The sequence below is a fragment of the Herpailurus yagouaroundi genome, unplaced genomic scaffold (genome assembly GCF_014898765.1).
Source record: "Herpailurus yagouaroundi ecotype Mexico unplaced genomic scaffold, PumYag 190, whole genome shotgun sequence".
Lineage (NCBI taxonomy): Eukaryota > Metazoa > Chordata > Mammalia > Carnivora > Felidae > Herpailurus > Herpailurus yagouaroundi.
The window spans coordinates 1,415,894-1,433,943 of NW_024412421.1; the positions used below are offsets into that span (position 1 = coordinate 1,415,894).

At 38.3% G+C, this 18,050-nt stretch overlaps 1 protein-coding gene across 3 annotated transcripts in view; it reads right to left on the bottom strand.

Moving 5' to 3' along the window:
- Positions 1 to 17,923, bottom strand: part of NETO2 (neuropilin and tolloid like 2) — a 58,726-nt gene extending 40,803 nt beyond the window's left edge. The window contains exons 1-4 of one of the 3 annotated variants that reach the window (XM_040497924.1): positions 17,523 to 17,923; positions 5,727 to 5,783; positions 2,800 to 2,940; positions 1,887 to 2,135 (exon numbers count right to left, since the gene is read on the bottom strand). In XM_040497924.1, coding sequence (XP_040353858.1) covers positions 1,887 to 2,135; positions 2,800 to 2,940; positions 5,727 to 5,783; positions 17,523 to 17,556 — 481 coding nt within the window. In that variant the 5' untranslated portion in view covers positions 17,557 to 17,923. The remainder of the gene's footprint in view (positions 1 to 1,886; positions 2,136 to 2,799; positions 2,941 to 5,726; positions 5,784 to 17,522) is intronic. The other 2 variants (XM_040497923.1, XM_040497925.1) reach the window with 2 other exon arrangements.
- Positions 17,924 to 18,050: the final 127 nt, after the last annotated feature.

The window sequence follows — 18,050 nt, forward strand, 5'->3', positions numbered from 1 at the left end:
AGATGTTTTAAACTAGCAGTTTTTTCATTCTGGCAGTTTGGTGTATATAGGTCCTATATGAACTTTCAAATTAAGTTTGATAACTCTGTAATTATTTAAAATTATTTTAAATTCTGGAAAGGACAAAACTACGGAGACAGTAAAGATCAGTGCTTGCCAAGAGCTAGGGGGAGGAATGAATAGGCGGAGCACAGAGGATTTTTAGGGCAGTGGGAATACTTGGTATGATACTGAAATGGTAGACACACATTGTCATACATTTGTCTAAACACACAGAACACCCAACACCAAGAGTGAACCTAATCAATGTAAACTATGAACTTTGGGTGATGTTGTGTCAGTGTGGGTTCACTGACTGTAACAAATGGACCACTCAAGGAGCAGGATATTGATTATGGAGGCAGCTGTGTTTGTGCGGGGTTGGAGGTATATGGTAACTCTGTACCTCCTGCTAAGTTTTGCTGGGAACCTAAAACTGTCCTAAAAAATAAAAGTCTAGAGGTAAATTTTACTTTCTAAAAATGTTATCCTTTTGGTATTAAGAACATAAATATTGAAACAACGCTTAAAAATTCCCATAATGTTTACTGACAAGAAAAAAAAAGCTGATTATGTTGTTTAGGCAAAAAAAGCAGGTAATATAGATACATGGTCTCAGTTATGTAAGACAAAAAGAGATACAGAAAAATATCTAAAGGGATACATACCAAATTGTTAACAGTGGTTTTTTATATAGAAGATGTAAGATTATGGATATTTTTTCAGTTAGATATAGGTGTTTTTTAATTAACAAATTTCTTACAAAAACATAAAAGCAAAAAGATTATATAATTGATGTTACTTTTTTATTGTTTCAGTCTCTAAGTTGTTTGAAGACAGGAGCAATAACTTGTAGATCTTTGTGTTTCCGTATTAGGGATATGCATGGTTTTACACCAGAGAGGCTTTACAATTCTCACAGTGTTTATACATACCACAGGATAGGGAAGACTGGTGGAGTGGGCTGAATGGAGACCCTAATTTGAATCCTCAGAACCTGATAATATTACTTTATGTGGTTAAAAAAAAAAAAAGTTGAATATTACAAAAGACGTGACTAAGTTAAGGATTTTGAGAACAGAGGGTGATGTGAACATGGAGGCAGGGACTGGAGCGATGTGGCCACAAATCCAGGAACGCTGGGGCAGCCCCCAGAAGCTACAAGAGATGAGGAATGGATTCTCCCCTAGAGGTCCCGGAAAAAAGGTGGCGCTCCTGGGTTTTCTGCCCTCCAGAACTCAAGAGAATAAAATTCCAACTGTTTTCAGCTGCTAAATTTGTAGTTAATTAGTTAAGGCAGCCTTAGGGAACTAATACATCAGGTACTCCCATTTGACAAATAGCAACCGTCAGGCACAACTGTGCCTAAAGTCTTACAGCTATTAGGTAGCAGAGAAAGGATTCAAACGCAGATCTTTTCACCTCCAAGTGCAGAGCAATATTTTTTCTATTGCTCAATACTTCTTAGAGACTACTTATTCAAATGAGGGGTTAATTCAATCATTCCAATGCAAAAAGCTGCCAACATAATTTTTGTTAAGGATTATGAAATTAAGACAATTTGCTGTATTATTTTTAAAGTGTATTTATCTTGATTTTTCACCCTTGATAAACACTATAAAACATAAATAAATCTAAGAAAAATGTGTTACCATCTATGAAATGCTTCAAATTCAAGTGATATAGTTCTATTTCCAATTTTTGGGTTTATTTATTCACAGAGTGATTTCCCTCTGGCCTTGTTAATTTTTTTAAAACCTTAATTTGATTAACTTGACTAAATTCTCTTTTATATACATAAGATTCTAAAACCAGAGTGAGACCCACTGAAAAGATAACTTCATTACCTGGAATAAATGAATATTTTGCTCGAAATCCCAGTCCTTCAAGTTCTTCATCAGAACTAAACTTAATCCACATAAACCTCCCCGTTGATCTAATTAGTGGAGGGCTTTTCACACCACAATATCGATCTATAAGTGGAGAGAAACCAAATGGCCCATCTCGAACTTCCAAGTGGTCAAACCGACATTCAAATGATGGTTCTATATAATAATGTTCATCAAAGGTCAACTCTATTCTTTGACGTGGAGCAGCTAGAAAATAAGAGCAAGCAAATCAGAGCAACACAAACAAAGAAAAGTAATAAATGTCCTGACAAAAGTGGGGAAAGCAAAACAACTACCATTTCACAGAGGAGCATCATAATGAGGATTGTTATGTATAAAATTCATAATTGATCTTATATTTTATATCAATAGTAGCAATGCTACTTTGTAGAACTGTAGCAATCTTTCCCTTTGGCATATGCTGTTCATTAAATTAGTTAAATGTATTTAATTAAAATTACAGTAGAAAAGCTAATGCTGAGTTCATGAGATACAATATACAATGAATAGAAAAACAGAAGAAATGAACTAATGTAACTATGGACATAAGTTTGCATAAAGCATGATAAGAGACGCCAGTAAATTTAAGTCTTAACAGAGAAGTTTCTCATATACCAACACATCTGGTTGAATTATATTTTAAGAGATTCAAAATTCCTATAAACTTCAATTTTTTAATTGTTAATGTGTTTGTTAATGTGTTTGTTAATGTGTTCAGTACTCAGAAATATTTATAATTACTAGAGTTTAATTCAAATACATGTTTTTAGATTTTGTTCAAACTGGCTCAAACTGGGCATCTTACCTATGTAACTTAGTTTTACAAAAAAGTAAAAATTCATCCATTAAAAGATAGAAATTGGTCAGATACCTTCCAAAATGTAGATACACTCCTTGTTTGGTGGATAAGAGTCAGGATAATTTGGTGAAGCAAAATGACCTCCATTGCTGGTTCGAACCCAAATGCCACACTGGGTTGCAGGAACATGCTTGATTCCAATATTTTGTCCATCTTAGGGAAAAAAATCACATTTAAAACATGAATTACAGCAAAAGAGAACAGTATTCTCTTTTCCCCACAATTTACACATTTGCTCACTAAATGTTACACATATACTGTATATAATTTTGCAAGAACCACCACTAAGTTTAGCACAAAAAACAACACAGTGAAGTGAGAGACAGGTAAGATCGTATGCTGTGCTGGTGAGAAGAACTTGCTGCTAGAGGACAAGTTTACCCTGTAGGAGAGCAGGGAAATAAAATGCTTAGATTTTACAAGGGCAAAACCGTGTGGGAGAATCTGATGAATCAGTACAACTCTATAAAATTCAGTTCTGACATAAAAATAAAAATAAAAGTAAAAATAAAAATAAAAATAAAAATAAAAATAAAAATAAAAGGATCCCAGGGGTTTATCTCTACTATGGTGCCTCTATATTTAGTTTAACACAAAAGCCAAATAGGATCCAAAGATTACAAAGGATTTTGGTTGAAAACTGTAGATTAAACACATGCATTTAGTTCTCTATCCTCAAACTCCACTTAACAGTAAAGGATGTTTTAAGGGCATAAATAAACCTTTAAAGAGGTCTAAACGTAGGTGCAATAACAACTGGCAGTGTCTGATATCTCTGGAAGCAGGACAGGGGTTGACAGGTGGTGGTAAAATTGTGCTTTTTAAAAATATGAGGCTTGGGTAAAGGTCTATTTAGAATCAATCTGATTTCTAATACTCTCCCCTACTTCACAAAGCCAGGTAGCTGCTACTCTATCACCTCAGAAAATGAGGTTATTCCTTTGCAGAAGATAAAAGCAGGGTTACTACATTAGGAAGCACCAGGAACAGCTGACGGTGACAAGACCAACCTGCAAACAAAGAGACTCAGGAATGTTAACACAGTGGATGGCATTCCCAGCCTCTTCCCCTGCTCAACTCCCTTAAAGCTTCTAAGCAGGAAATGGAAAGCTTCCTCTCTAAGGACTCTAAACACTCCAAAGAAATCGAGACCCAAGAAGAATGCAGACTCAGGAATTCCCCAGTGTTGGGTCACTCACCAGTGAGGGCCACAGTTAACAAGTCTTTCCTACACTTGCAGACAGCTAATGATCAGATATTAGTGCTCTTCTCATAAATAAGTGGACATTCAGGGATCACCATATTTGAGGAAATCCTCTAATATGAAAAATGAATTAAAAAAAAGAAAGCAAATCTGAGGAAACAAAGATGTAAAACAAAACAAAACAAACACACACACACACACACACACACACACACACACACAAACATTTAATCTCCTTAGAGAAAGAGAGTATATCTATAAGAACAAGAATACTTTAAGAATATTTTGAAAACAAAAAGCTTCTAAAAATAAAATGAAAAATTAATAGAAAGTTTAATGAAGAGAGCTATAAATGGCCTGTGCCCTGTTTCTGTAAATAAAGATCACAATGGAAGACATCCTTTTCCACTCACATGCCTACCATCCATAGCTACTTTCACACTACAAGAGCAAAAGTGTATAGTTGCTTCTGAGACTGTAAGGCTGTAAAGTTTTAAATATTAACTATCTGGCTCTTTAAAGAAAAAGTTTTCCAGTTCCCGGTTTAGAGGATGAAGTTGAAGAAGTCTCAATAGAGACTACTGAGAAGAAAACAGAGTAGAAAAACAGGTGGAAAATAGAAAATAATAACAAAAATACCCCATAACTAAATAGAAGTTTCTTAAAGATAGAATAGAAAAAAATAGAGAAAGATAATTCAAGAAATTAAAAGGCACCAAACTGGCTCAGGCAGTACAGCATGTGATTCTTGATCCTGGGGTTGGGAGTTTGAGTCTCATGGGGGGTATAGAGATTACTTAAAAAAACAAAATCTTAAAAAAAATTTAAACAAGGAAAAAAGGAAATAAAAATTTCCTAAATTAAAAGACAAAATTTTCATATGGATAAAGTTTCATGAGTGACTTAATGTAAATTCTGAATACAGAGGTGACCAGAATTACAACACAATTACACTGAGACAGGTGGTATGGAAGGAAAGTAATAGAACATTTGTATATACTAGGGGGTAGAAAATGCATGAAAGAGCTAAATTCTCATCTTCTGTGGTAGAAAATCATTATCTAATACCTAAGACTGAAATAATTAAGAATTAACAGTATAACATATTATTTAGTAATATGCAGCAAAATTCCAAAAGATTCAGCTAAAATACTGGTTATCTCCATGGAGAAGGAAGTAGAGTAGCATAGGATGGAGGACTGCCTTTTCATCCTTAACTTTTGAATGCTTTGATTTTTGTCACATGTATGTATAACTTAGAGGAAAATAAAAAGTAAATCAGAAAGTGTATTAAACCCTGGCATGAAAATCTGGTTCAAAAATCACACTAGCTTATCTTCTTTCATAAACAAGGACAATCAGAACAGGTTACAGGGCTTTGAATAAGATACTGATGGAAATATTTCACTTGTCTACCCTGAAAAAAGGGATTTTTATTTTTGCTGAGTGATAAGCACAAATCTCATTTAATTTCTGGATATAATCCATAGTGTGCTAGGAACCACTAGTAATGCCAATTTAAAAAATTTATCAATCAGGGCAAGACTTTATGTTGACAATTTAGTTAACTGCAGCTGAACCCAGTTAAATTGAGGCTGATAGGTTGACAGAAAGCCTTAGGTCATTGTAACACCCCAGAGGGACTATGGAAATAGTATTCAAAAGTTGCAATCCCTTCCTATAAGCCATCCCACTGTCCTGGATAAGTGGTAAGTTATCACTGTAAGTACTTTACCTTGGGTCTTTTGGGCCACAGCAATCCCTTCGACTACAAGTATTGTTATTAACAACACTAGAGAAATGACAGAAAAGAAAAGTTAAAAAAGTGAATCCATATTATCTTACTAAATTTTTAAGGAAAATCAGATGATAAAAAAAAGATTAATCAAGCCCTCTCTTTCTTGCTAACATTGATTCTCAAGATTTTTAAGGTCTAAATGTTGTGTTCTGATTTACTATTTCACAGTTAACCCAAGAAAAAACACGGTTGATACTGTACTCATTTACACAAACACTATTAGTGTATGGCATTTACAGCATTTTTCAATTTGTGATAGATTAAAAACAGTTTTTTTGCAACAAACTTTGTTTGCCCTAATTTATATTTACTATATAAGTACTGTAAAGTAAATATAGACTATATTGTATACATTTGTTGTACTCCATCTCAAAGGGTTTACATGCATTCTATGGCTGGCTCTGCAATGTATTATACCAAAGTTCAATTAGTGATTGTGAGAGCACTTATAATTAAGATGGAAGTAAGGGGGCAGCAGTCTCCCAGAAATCAATTCAAGATGTTTTATAGCTGCACATAACTATGCTGTGTCCTGTGTTACAAAAGCCAGCATATTTAGAAAATGAAGCTTTAAGCCGACTTCGGCTCAGGTCATGATCTCGCGGTCCGTGAGTTCGAGCCCCATGTCGGGCTCTGTGCTGACAGCTCAGAGCCTGGAGCCTGTTTCAGATTCTGTGTTTCCCTCTCTCTGACCCTCCCCCGTTCATGCTCTGTCTCTCTCTGTCTCAAAAATAAATAAACGTTAAAAAAAAAAATAAAAAAAAATAAAAAAGAAAATGAAGCTTCCCCCCCCCCCGGGGTGGAAAAGTTCGAGGCCCCGGGGACGTGGAATTGTTTTGTGTATGTATGTATTTTGATGATTCTTTTAAACATTTTATTTTTATGAATGGTGCATGGATAGCTTTCTCTGTCCCTTTCAATGTAAAGTTCACTTGCCTCAAAATCTTGTGAACTGGAATTTTTATTATTCATTCAGTCAAATAAGCACTTACAGAGTACCTACTGTCAAGGATAGCAGGCACTGAGGATGCACAGATGTTGGGGGAGAAATGTGGCAAAATATTTAAGAGTATGGACATTACGAGTTCGGTGGATACAGGCTGAAGTTCAAGTTTTGCTGTGTACCAGCTGTGAGGCCTTTTTTTTTTTTTTCTTTTTTCTGTGAGGCCTTTTTAACTCAGTTTACTTATTTGTAAAATGGGGATGTTGTACTAGTAGCACTAACCTCAAAAGGCTGTTGTGAAGATTAAATGAGATGATAGCACTGGTGTAGCACTGGTTACATGCTAGGCACTCTGTTACATAAATGATAGACAGGAAACTACCATCCTTGAGTTAGTCTATTGTCAATGACAGTTTACAATACAAGGTGAAAAGAAGTTTAACAGGATTTATACAGAAAGCATAATGGAAGCAGGGATGGGAACCATTCATTCTGCTGAGGGTGAAGAATAAAATGAGGAAAATTTCAGAAACAGATGGTATATTCTATTTGTACCTTACAGTACCTCAACCCAGGATACAGAGAAAGAAACAGCTTAGACAAAACCACGAGTGAGCACTTGCTTATGGCAGGTCAGCAAACTCTGAGTTCTATACAGCAGGATGAGCATGTGGAGGACCAGTGGTGTATCAGGTGACAAACAGAATGAAGTCTGATGTTAAAAGTCTTGACAAGCATGCTGAAGAGTTTGGACTTTTGACTATAATGAGAAGTCATTGTGAGTTTTTAAAGTAGAGTGTGACATTATCATATCTGTGTTTTTGACCAATGATCCTGATGGTTGTGTGAAGGGTAAACTTTTAAAGACAGGGGAGAAGGGGGTGCCTGGGTGGCTCAGTCGGTTGGGTGGCCGACTACGGCTCAGGTCATGATCTCATGGTCTGTGAGTTGGAGCCCCGCATCGGGCTCTGTGCTGACAGCTCAGAGCCTAGAGCCTGCTTCCGATTCTGTGCCTCCCTCTCTCTCTGCCCCTTTCCTGCTTGGTCTCTGTCTCTATCTCTCTCAAAAATAATAAACATTAAAAAAAATTTTTTTAAAAAGAGAAGGGAGAAGGATATTCAAAATGGAAGCAAAGATGATGAGATCTCTAAGCGGAGCACTGGTAGTGGAAATGGAAAGGAGGAAAGAATTTATAACATGATTCAGATGTCGAGTTAATTGTAATTGGTGACTTACAGGATGAAAGCAGGGAGAGAGATGGGGGCATTGAATAGGTTGCTAGTTAAGTGACTGGTAGACAGTCACGCAATAGCATGTATTGAGTATCTACTTCCCAAGTCACCAAAGTAAAAAGATAATTCTTGCCATTCAGTTGTTTACATCTTAAAATCTAATTGTCTGGCATCTTCATCTTTAGTTTCCTGTATCCTTGCTGACCTTTGTCTCCACTGTCTTCTGTCAGCACCTTTAATTTCCTCTTCCTTTTCTTTGGTGGCTAGTAGTGTTGAAGACCTCCTGGTTATGTAGGACAATCAATCCTCCCTTCAAACTCTTCACTGGATCAGAGTTTGAAGAACAGAGAATTGAAACGTGTTTTTTAAAAAACAGAATATGTGTAATCAAAAAGAAAAACCTAGGGTAATATTAGGTATCTGACAATTCAGCAAATAACACATCCATTTGTGTCAATTTGTATCTTGTTAGAGGACACTACTTCCCAAGGCTATCATTCAGATGATACACAACTGATCAAAATTTTGTGCTCAGTATACCTTTCCTCCTGAATCACAGACATAACAATTTACTAGTCCTCACATTTATAATTCATGGTATATAAGTAACACAAAGCCAGGCAGAAAGGGCAAGTAAGGAATCAACAAACTGAATCCAGGAGAGCAAGAGTAAAGCTATGGTAAAGGGATGAACTATGCTAGTTCATTATTACATAATGATCAATAATTTGGCTACATAAAATATGGACTTAAGAATTTTACAGAGTGTGCAACTAAGGCAGATCATTTTAAAAATAAATTATAAGCCCAAATAAACCTATTATTCTTTTCTACTCTATTCAGAGGGTGGCTCACAATTTTTTTTCCCCAAAATCTTTAAAAAAAAATATTCACAACTTAATAAACCAAATGAGCTATGCTACTGAATATAGAAATGATATATAAAGAATACGGTGAATCTGCATAACAATCAGGGATAGAAATATTTAGTGACAGTTGTGACTACTAATCATTCTAAATTCCATATCATAATAAACATAGTTTCCTCCCAGTTGTATAATAGGATCTTTGCAAATTGCTTATTATAACAAGGCTGGGATATTAAAACAAACTCCATTAATGCCAAACACTGGAATTATTTAACTATAAGAAGCAGTGCCATGCTTCTTTGTTCTGTCTTTAGCCCCAACTATGTGCCACTGTTCCCTTCTTCCTCTTACCAAAAGGATCAATAATTTCTCAAATCCAGAAATACTACACACTTCAAATTAAAAGATAATGTACCCAAGAAGGCACTAATTCATTAAGGTAGAAATCCATGCCAAAATAAAAATTCTAAACTCCTTAACCATACAGTTTAATTACATAAAGAAGGGTTTGTGATTTGATGCTTAAAAGAGGGAATGCTCATTATTTATGCCCATACCTCTAGTTCTGGAGTTTAGGCGAGGCCTTGTAATGTGTGTACAGACCTGACTTAAAAATGAAGACTTAAATGATAAAGACAGATGCTATTCAAGGTGTTAAATACCAGTCCTCAATGCTACTCCTTTTACCTTGAAACACTGTCCTATTAGCTCTATGCAGAGTCTTCTCCCCAGGGCTTTCAGTTTAAAGGCCTTACCCTGAACTATAAAAATCAAGATCAAGTTTATTCTTTCCACTGTTACTTAACAGTGGAAACTCTGGCCAATGCAATACTGGAAAGGAGACAAAATTATTATTTATAGATAATGTTACTTAAAACCTAGAAGTCCCAAGAGAATTACTAGGAAATTATTACATCTATTAAAAGAAGAAAGTAAGACTAAAACAAACAAACAAGTAAACAAATTTAATACAACGGAGTGACGATAGGTTTTGGATAATAAAACAATGTGAAGGTAACAATTCTTCCCAATAAGTTACATATTTAATGTTTTAATCAAAATCTTAGTTTTCTGGAGGACTTAAAATGTTGCTGATAACTCATCTTAAAAGCTTTTTCATACGGCCCAAGAAAAATAAAAAAATAAAAGACATAAAATACATAAAAATAACATATACTTATTACAAAGCTATAGTAATTCAAAATGTAGTAATGGTATAGGAAGAAACAGATGATCTGTCAACAAACATAACCAGCCCCCACTGTATTACAGGCAGTGGTCAGTCCTTGAGGCTACAGCAATGAAGCAAGCAGCCCTGGTCCTTATTCTCAAGCTTAAAGATAAGAAGATGGAAGAAAAAGCTGAAGAAATGAAATAAAATAAATAAATAAATAAATGTATATATACATACACACACACACCACAATTTATTATATGTATGGTATTTGAAACTCTTGGTGAAATGATTCTGGGATAACTTGTTAATTATTAAAAAAAAAAGTAGGTCTGTTCCTTCAAGCTAAATAGAAAAATAAACACCATATTGAAAAAACAAAGTTGAATTATCTATGTATATTTTTGGGTGGAGAACACCTTCATTTACTAAAGACAAACAAAAATTACAAATAACTGAGAAAAAAAGATTATGCCATAAGAAAAATGTGCCAAAACCAAAAACAATGAAGGACACCTGGGTGGCTCAGTCACTTGACTGTCTGATTCTTGATTTGGGCTCAGGTCATGATCCTAGGGTCATGGGATTGAGCCCATGGAGTAGAGCCTGCCTAAGATTCTCTCTGTCTCAGTCTCTCTCTCTCCTCCTGTCCCTCTCCCCAGCTTACATGCATGCTTCTCAAATAAATTTTTTAAAAATGCAAAAATTTAGCCTAATATAAAAAAAAAGGCAGATTCTATTGTTGGTCAGGATATAGAAAACTGACATACGCTGTCACTGGACTGTAAACTGGCATACCTTTTTGGAGGTTAATCTGTTAATATATACCAGTTTAAAAATGCACAAATCCTACCCAGCAAGTCTACTTCCAGGTGTGAGAACTGAATCAATCATCGGGACAGTAGCGTGCAATGTAAAGGATAATCACCCAGAGAACTTATTAAAACACAGATTTTGGAGTGGGGTGGTGGGGGTGGGTGCCTCCAGAGATTTTGACCCAGTAGGTCTGGGCTGGGGCTTGAGAACTTGCATTTTAACAAGGAAGTCCCCCATTGATGCTAAAAGCTTCTGGCCCTGGGAACATACTTTGCAAACCAACTACTACAATAAGAGAATGATGGTAGACTGTAAGAAATGGAAAGAGGCTGCCCATTTTCTCCATTGGTGATGGCAGGGGCAAGTTTGGGCCAAAATGGATGTGGCAGGGTAGGGGACTAGCAAAAAGGAGTTGATGAGTTGGTTTTGGAAATGTTGCTGAACGCTCTGCTACCTATTCTTATAATGTTCCTATAAATACTTCTTATTTCTGGGCATCTGCACTTGCCATGGATCACCCTTTGCTTCCACTAGAGTACCTTTGCACTGTTTAAGACATGCACTTTCAAAATTAATTTTAACCGATAGCATTCAGATTTTTCACTTCTGTGACTATTTACCAGTTCTCAATCTCTGCCTGGTTTTCTTTTACTGATTTTGCACAGTTTACACAACATAGAATATATTTCTGCCAAGTATACAAACTGTGGAGGTAAGTAGTCAAGGGCTAGAGTGAAGGTTATATCATTACTAGGGATCTTCTATCTTATTCAGTTGTAGATGATTTAAAAAAATTTTTTTTTAATTTTTAAAATGTTTATTCATTTTTGAAAGAGAAAGACAGAGCACAAGCAGGGGTGGGGCGGGGAGGGAGGGGGGGAACACAGAATCTGAAGCAGGCTCCAGGCTCTGAGCCCAACAAGGGGCTCAAACTCACAAACTGCGAGATCATGACCTGAGCCCAAGTCGTATGCTCAACTGACTGAGCCACCCAGGTGCCCCAGTTGTAGCTGATTTTAATTCCAAGTTCATCTTATGGTCCAATATGTACGCCAGAGTGCCAGTCAGTATATCTTCATTATAGCTACTCACTCCTGTGTCAGCAAAAATGAAGAAATGACACAGGACATTCCTCCTTCCTTTAAAAGACATTTGCCCAGAATCTACAGTGATTTCAAAATAAAATTTTTAACTGAACAAAACACCACCACTTTCCCAAAGTTGCACACACATGTAATTGGCCAAACTTAGTCACATGACCACACCTAACCCTATGGAAAGCTGGAAAATCTAGTCTTTCTGTTGGGTGTTCACGGGCTTAATTAAAATTCAGAGAATTACTGAATTATAAAATGGATATTGGGAGACAACTGGTTATTCCTGCCACAGTTCCCTATAATCTATTCTGTACTCAGCAGCCAGTGATCCTTTCAAGACATAAACCAGATCATATCACAGCCTTTCATAAAATCTTCCAATACAGTCCCATTACATTTAGAATAAATCCAATACTCTTTACTCTGACTTCAGAGGTCCTACATGATCTAGCATCTGACCTCCCGATTGCTACCAATGGCTACACAGGCCTTCTTCTCATTACTTCTATACACCAAGCTAATTCTTGCTTTAGGGACTAGTTTATTCCTTTTGCCTAGAATCTCTCTGCATGGCTGGGTTCTTCTGGTCATTCAGGTTTTGTGACTGACTTCTAAAGAAACTCTACATTTTCTCCTTCATCCTACTTTATTATATAAATATTTTAATTACTATTTATATGACTTGGTATTTTCTTGATTATTTGTCTCTTCTTACTAGAAAGAGGAGCATTGTCTGATTCACTGATGCCTCTCTAGTGACTAGAAGACTGTCTGGCCCACAATAGCATTCAATAAAAATTAGATGAATACATGAAATGACTAAGCATGATCCTGATTATGTCTTTTCTGTTGACTACAACATAGTACAGAGAGCCCTGCATTAACAAATTCAGCAGCACACATCTTGGTTAACAGTAATCACACAGATGACCCAGCTTCTTTTATTTGAGCATACGTCAGGGACAGGAAAAGAATTGATTTTTTTTTTCTTTTCAGATATCTAGTCACTACTCTTACTTTCCTCAAGCTGGCTCAATTTACTTGTTAGTAATTGAGTGTGCCTCTTTCCAATAAGCCTTCTTATTTTAAGCACTTAAGGTTTGTAGAATCTATCATCAGATGCCATGATGTAAAAACCACCTAACTCTTTACTGCTCTATAATGAGAGCAGAATGGAGTTTGATGAGAGTCCAAATGCTACTTGAGGTAGCAGTAACTTGTTTTCAATAAACTGTGTTCCACAGGATGGAGTACCCAAATGTAATCAAACTCAATTTTACTTATTATTATTAGTTAAGGAAGAAGACGGATTTGGGTGCCTGGGTGGCTCAATTGGTTAAGTGTCTGACTTTGGCTCAGGTCATAACCTCACAGTTCCTGAGTTCGAGCCCCACATCGGACTCCATGCTGACAGCTCAGAGCCTGGAGCTTGCTTCGGATTCTGTGTCTCTCTCTCACTCTCAAAAATTAGTAAACATTAAAACGTTTTTTCAAGAAAAAAAAAGACACAAAGAAGATGGGTCTTGGCAAACTCTGGGATCACTCCAGCCTACATATGCTAATCCCACTGCCAACCACTTTAACAAAGATTAACTGTAGCAGTACTTTCTTTCCTGCAGAATGTGACAACCTCTTTGCTGGCCAAATGCTCTGCAGACAGCAGTTTTGTATCTTCTCATTTTACAGGAGCCTTCTTTAGACATCCACAGCAACTACCATCAAATTTTAACGTGACCAGATCACATTTTAAAGAGTGAGTCTTCTCACACACTAGTGCTGTAATTTCCAACATGCTACTCTAGGCATATTTAAACCAACATGTTTTAGTATCATTTTGCCTAGGAAGAACTGAACTTTCAGATTAGTAAACTGCAATTTTGTGAGTAATATAACAAACACATTAAAAAGTATCAGTTTTGGGGGGCCACTCTGATGAGCCTTTGAGAGGGTGAGGTCCCTCACCAATTAGAGCAACCTTGCTCTTATCTATTGTCTTTGTTTAGTTATTAAGTACCTCCTCATAAGGGTTCCTTTGAGGTAGCTCTCCTGTTAACCTAAGTTTGGAAACCAGTGGGCTGAATAACATCTTTGGTTCCCCTTTCCAACTTGAAGACCATAATAACTGGGATCTCAAAGTGATTCAGGGATACATTTTTTTAAATGTCAACAATTACTGTGCAGGAGCATAATTCAAAAATGAGACCGGAAAAAAAACTGCAGGAGACTCTGAATAGGTAATAACCAAGAGGAGAACTTGGGATTGTTTTAAAACTTAAGATATGAATTTTACTTACAGTTTATCTTTTTCTATCTTATTCCAAAAAGGACCGAAGGTGGTTTTGATCTGAATTTGTTTTATAATGCACGTGTGTCTGTATTACAGGGCTGCATGTTTTCTCTAACAGGTGATCATGGTTTCAAAACACAAATACACTGGATTCTAGTTTGAGGATTTACTACAATAAAACCAGTGTTTACTCATACTTTCCAGTTTTCAGCATTAAAACATTTTCTTCAACTCCTGGGGGGAAAAGCTGAAAAGCTAATTTTTAACAAGACTGTGCTTAAAGACTTCACTATTAAAGGGACAGGTTTCCAGTACTGTACTTATTTTGGTATGGTTTACATTTTTGGATGAGGTGTAAGAATGAAAGACAGGAGTTAATTTTTGCCAGTCTAAGATTTTAAAAATACTGTGTTGAGGAATATTTATGATTTTAAAAATATAGCATAGAGGGATATTTATGCTATTACACAATAAATTTAACCTCAGTTTATACAGATTTAAATATAACGGAGTCTAATAGGTTTCTCCAGAAGTGTGCAGAGTGAATAAAACAGTAAAAAATGGGTTTATAATACTAATGCAGTATTTTCATGTGACTATGATGTTTACTTAACTTTGGCAGAAAGTTAAATTTTGTAAGACCTGGAGTGATCGCAAACAGTTAAAAGTGAACTATTCAGTAATACCATGTGAAAGATTTAAAAAGCCTAGTACAAGTTATCCTTTTGTTCTCACTGCTGAGAGTAAAACAAAAAGAATCAATGGCATCTTAAAGAAAATTACCTTCCATTTAAAATCTCACACACTCATTATGGATGATTTGTTTTAGTAGAAATTGACCATAATATTCCAAACAAGGCTTTAGGTAGGTAATATCTGTAATTATGCAAATACTAAAGAACTGCCTCTGATAACCTCTTCAGCATTGAAACAATTCACCTTACAGAACACTTAAAGGCTGCTTTTTATGCCTTCATGCACACAGTGAATGGCAGGATTCCAATATTTTTCCAAAAGATAATTAAAAAAAATTTTTTTAACGTTTATTTATTTTTGAGAGACAGAGAGACACAGAGTGTGAGTGGGGGAGGGGGAGAGAGAGAAAGACACAGAATCTGAAGAGGCTCCAGGCTCTGAACTGTCAGCACAGAGCCCAACACGGGGCTCGAACTCACAAGCTGTGAGATCATGACCTGAGCCGAAGTCGGACACTTAACCGACTGAGCCACTCAGGCGCCCCTGATAATTTTTTTAATTAAAAATGCCAATTTTTGTGTAGGTAACACACTTACTTGGTTTAAAAAAAAAATCAAGTGGTACAAATGGGCATACAGTGAAATAGAAGTGTTCCCCTCACTTTGGTCTCTGTCTCCCAGATTCCTTTCTCAGAATCAACTTTTGTTAATTTCTTTAATCTTTCCAGACCAATTTCCCATATTTACAAGAGCGCGTGCACACACACATACACTTTAGCAGACTTAAAAATAGCTTGTTTCATCTCTAGTAAGCCTACAACAACTTAATTTGAATTTTAAAAATACTTCAGTATGTAAAACTAGTGTAGGTTTTAGTGTACTTTAAAAAAGAAAAGCCAGATACTACATTGTTTTCACTGTTAGCTCTGTCATCACCACAGAATCCTTTCCTCAAAGGTGCAACAACTAAATGCTTCATCACAGTGGCCAGAGAGGGCACTGTGTACCAACGACAAAGGCATAGGCAGAAAAGCTGCGAATCCCTTCACCATTCAGGAGGACCAGAGATTCTCTCCTATCCAGCTCAGTTCCCTCAAGTTCAGCAGGAAGAGCTGTATAACAGGGCTAACTGATTTCTCCCCAAGGAGGCTACCCAGATGGACTGTCATGATGTTGATAACTTTAAAGCAATCAGAACAACGAAGCAAATTTGAATCATGAGGACTATCAGAAATCTTACTGTGCATATGTGATTTATTTTGAAAGAGTAAAAGAGAATCTTAATTTCCAAGGAATGCCTATGTAAATTAGGATTTACAGATAGGAAAACTACATGAAATTAACCTCAGAGTTTTAAATTGTAACATAATAGAGGAATCACTAAGAATTTATGGGGTGACATGAAATATTCACAAGGTAGAAAGTCCTAGGTTACCTTAGTACAAACTGTATCTGTAAGCATACAGTTGGCTAGTTAAGCATTTTAAATTAAACTGCTCAAATCTCAATTATGAATTTAGGTATGTCTGGAGAGCAGGTAATTTGTCCAATTAAAATTTAAAGCAAAATTAGACTGAATTTTCTAATAAACAAATTTGAGAAAAGTATTAATATGGAATGGGAAAAAACACCCAACATCTGTCACTGTACAAAAATCAGCATACAATAAGCTATATATGACACTGCTAATACAATACCTTAACTCCTTACCCAGTATGAAAAAGAGAATATTTCATAACGTTACGAACGTTACAGCTATTCAGTTTTTAATTTAAATCGGTAGGGAAAAAGGGAAGCCCTTTTTTTTGTGTGGTGGTGTTTTCCTCTGACGACTGAAAAAAGGACTTAGTCCGAGTTTCGGAAGCAACTTTGTATCACAATCTTAATTACCTATGTATATACATTTTAATCTAAAATAACACCTTCAGGAAAATGCAAAGCAGCTACAGCACGTTTGAGAGCTTTGTGCACTTGGCAAGTCCACTGTTTTAATTCCCGGCACAACAAATCAGAAAGAACTACACGACAGCAGCACGGTATTCCGAGGTCCTGGGAAGCGCCGGGGCGCGGCCACGAGCAGAGAGCTCCGGGCCGGGCAGACTCGGGTCGCGGCGCCCGCAGTGGTGCCGCAGCCTCCACGGCCGCAGCAGGTGGGACCCGGCCCGGCCCGCAGGCCGTTCTGCCACCCGCCATCGTGGGGCTTTTGGAGAGCCGCTCCGCGACTCCTCGGCTGGGGCTTTTATTGTTTGTGTGGAACGACTTTCTGTCATTAAATGCTGAAAACAGACCAGTCTTCGCCCCACTTACACGAACCCCACAACTTTGCAAAGCGATGCGAGGAATTTTAAGAAAGAGGCGCGAGGACACAGCTCGGAGGGCCCCGCCGGGCCGCCGCTTCCTGATCTCCTGTTTGTTCCTACCAGTGCCCCCGGAGCCTGTCAGACACACAGAGTGTAGGGGAGAGGCGCTCGGAGAGCAAATCGATGCCGGGCGGGCGCGAGGGCTTGGCGGTCCGCGCGGACCAGACAAAGAGACGCGTCGGGCGCCCGGCTCCAGGGAGGGACGCGAAGACGCCGGTCTCGGCCCGCAGGGGGCGCCGTCCGCGGCCCCGGGCGCTTACCTTTGAGGACCGCGCAGAGCTGCTCCAGGGCCATATTCCCGAGCGGCCCGGCGCTTCGCGAGGGGCCGAGGCAGCGGCTAGGAGGAGGCAGCGGCGGCGGCCCTCACGGCCCGGTGCGGCGACAGTCCCGCTCGGTCCCCATCGCCGGCCACCAGGATACCTCCCCGCGGGGCACGGCTCAGGTCCTGCGGCCCGCCATGCTCGAGCACCCCGGCGGGCTCACGCGCTGCCCGAGCCCCCCGACGGGCGGCACCTTCTTCTCCGTGACGCTCCGTCCCATTGACCGCCCCGGAGGCGAGGCGCGCTGGCGAGAGGGACGGCACCGACGCTGGCCGCCCTGCCTGCGGCCGCGGCGCGGACCCCTCCGAAGTGGCGGGCGCGGGGAGCCCAGGCTCATTTAAGCGGGGAGCGCGAGCGCCGCGTGCCGGCCGCGCCGCCTGCGCGCATGTGCCCGCCCCCCGCCTCCGCCCGCGCGACCTCCGAGGGGTCCGCGCCGCGGCCGCAGGCAGGGCGGCCAGCGTCGGTGCC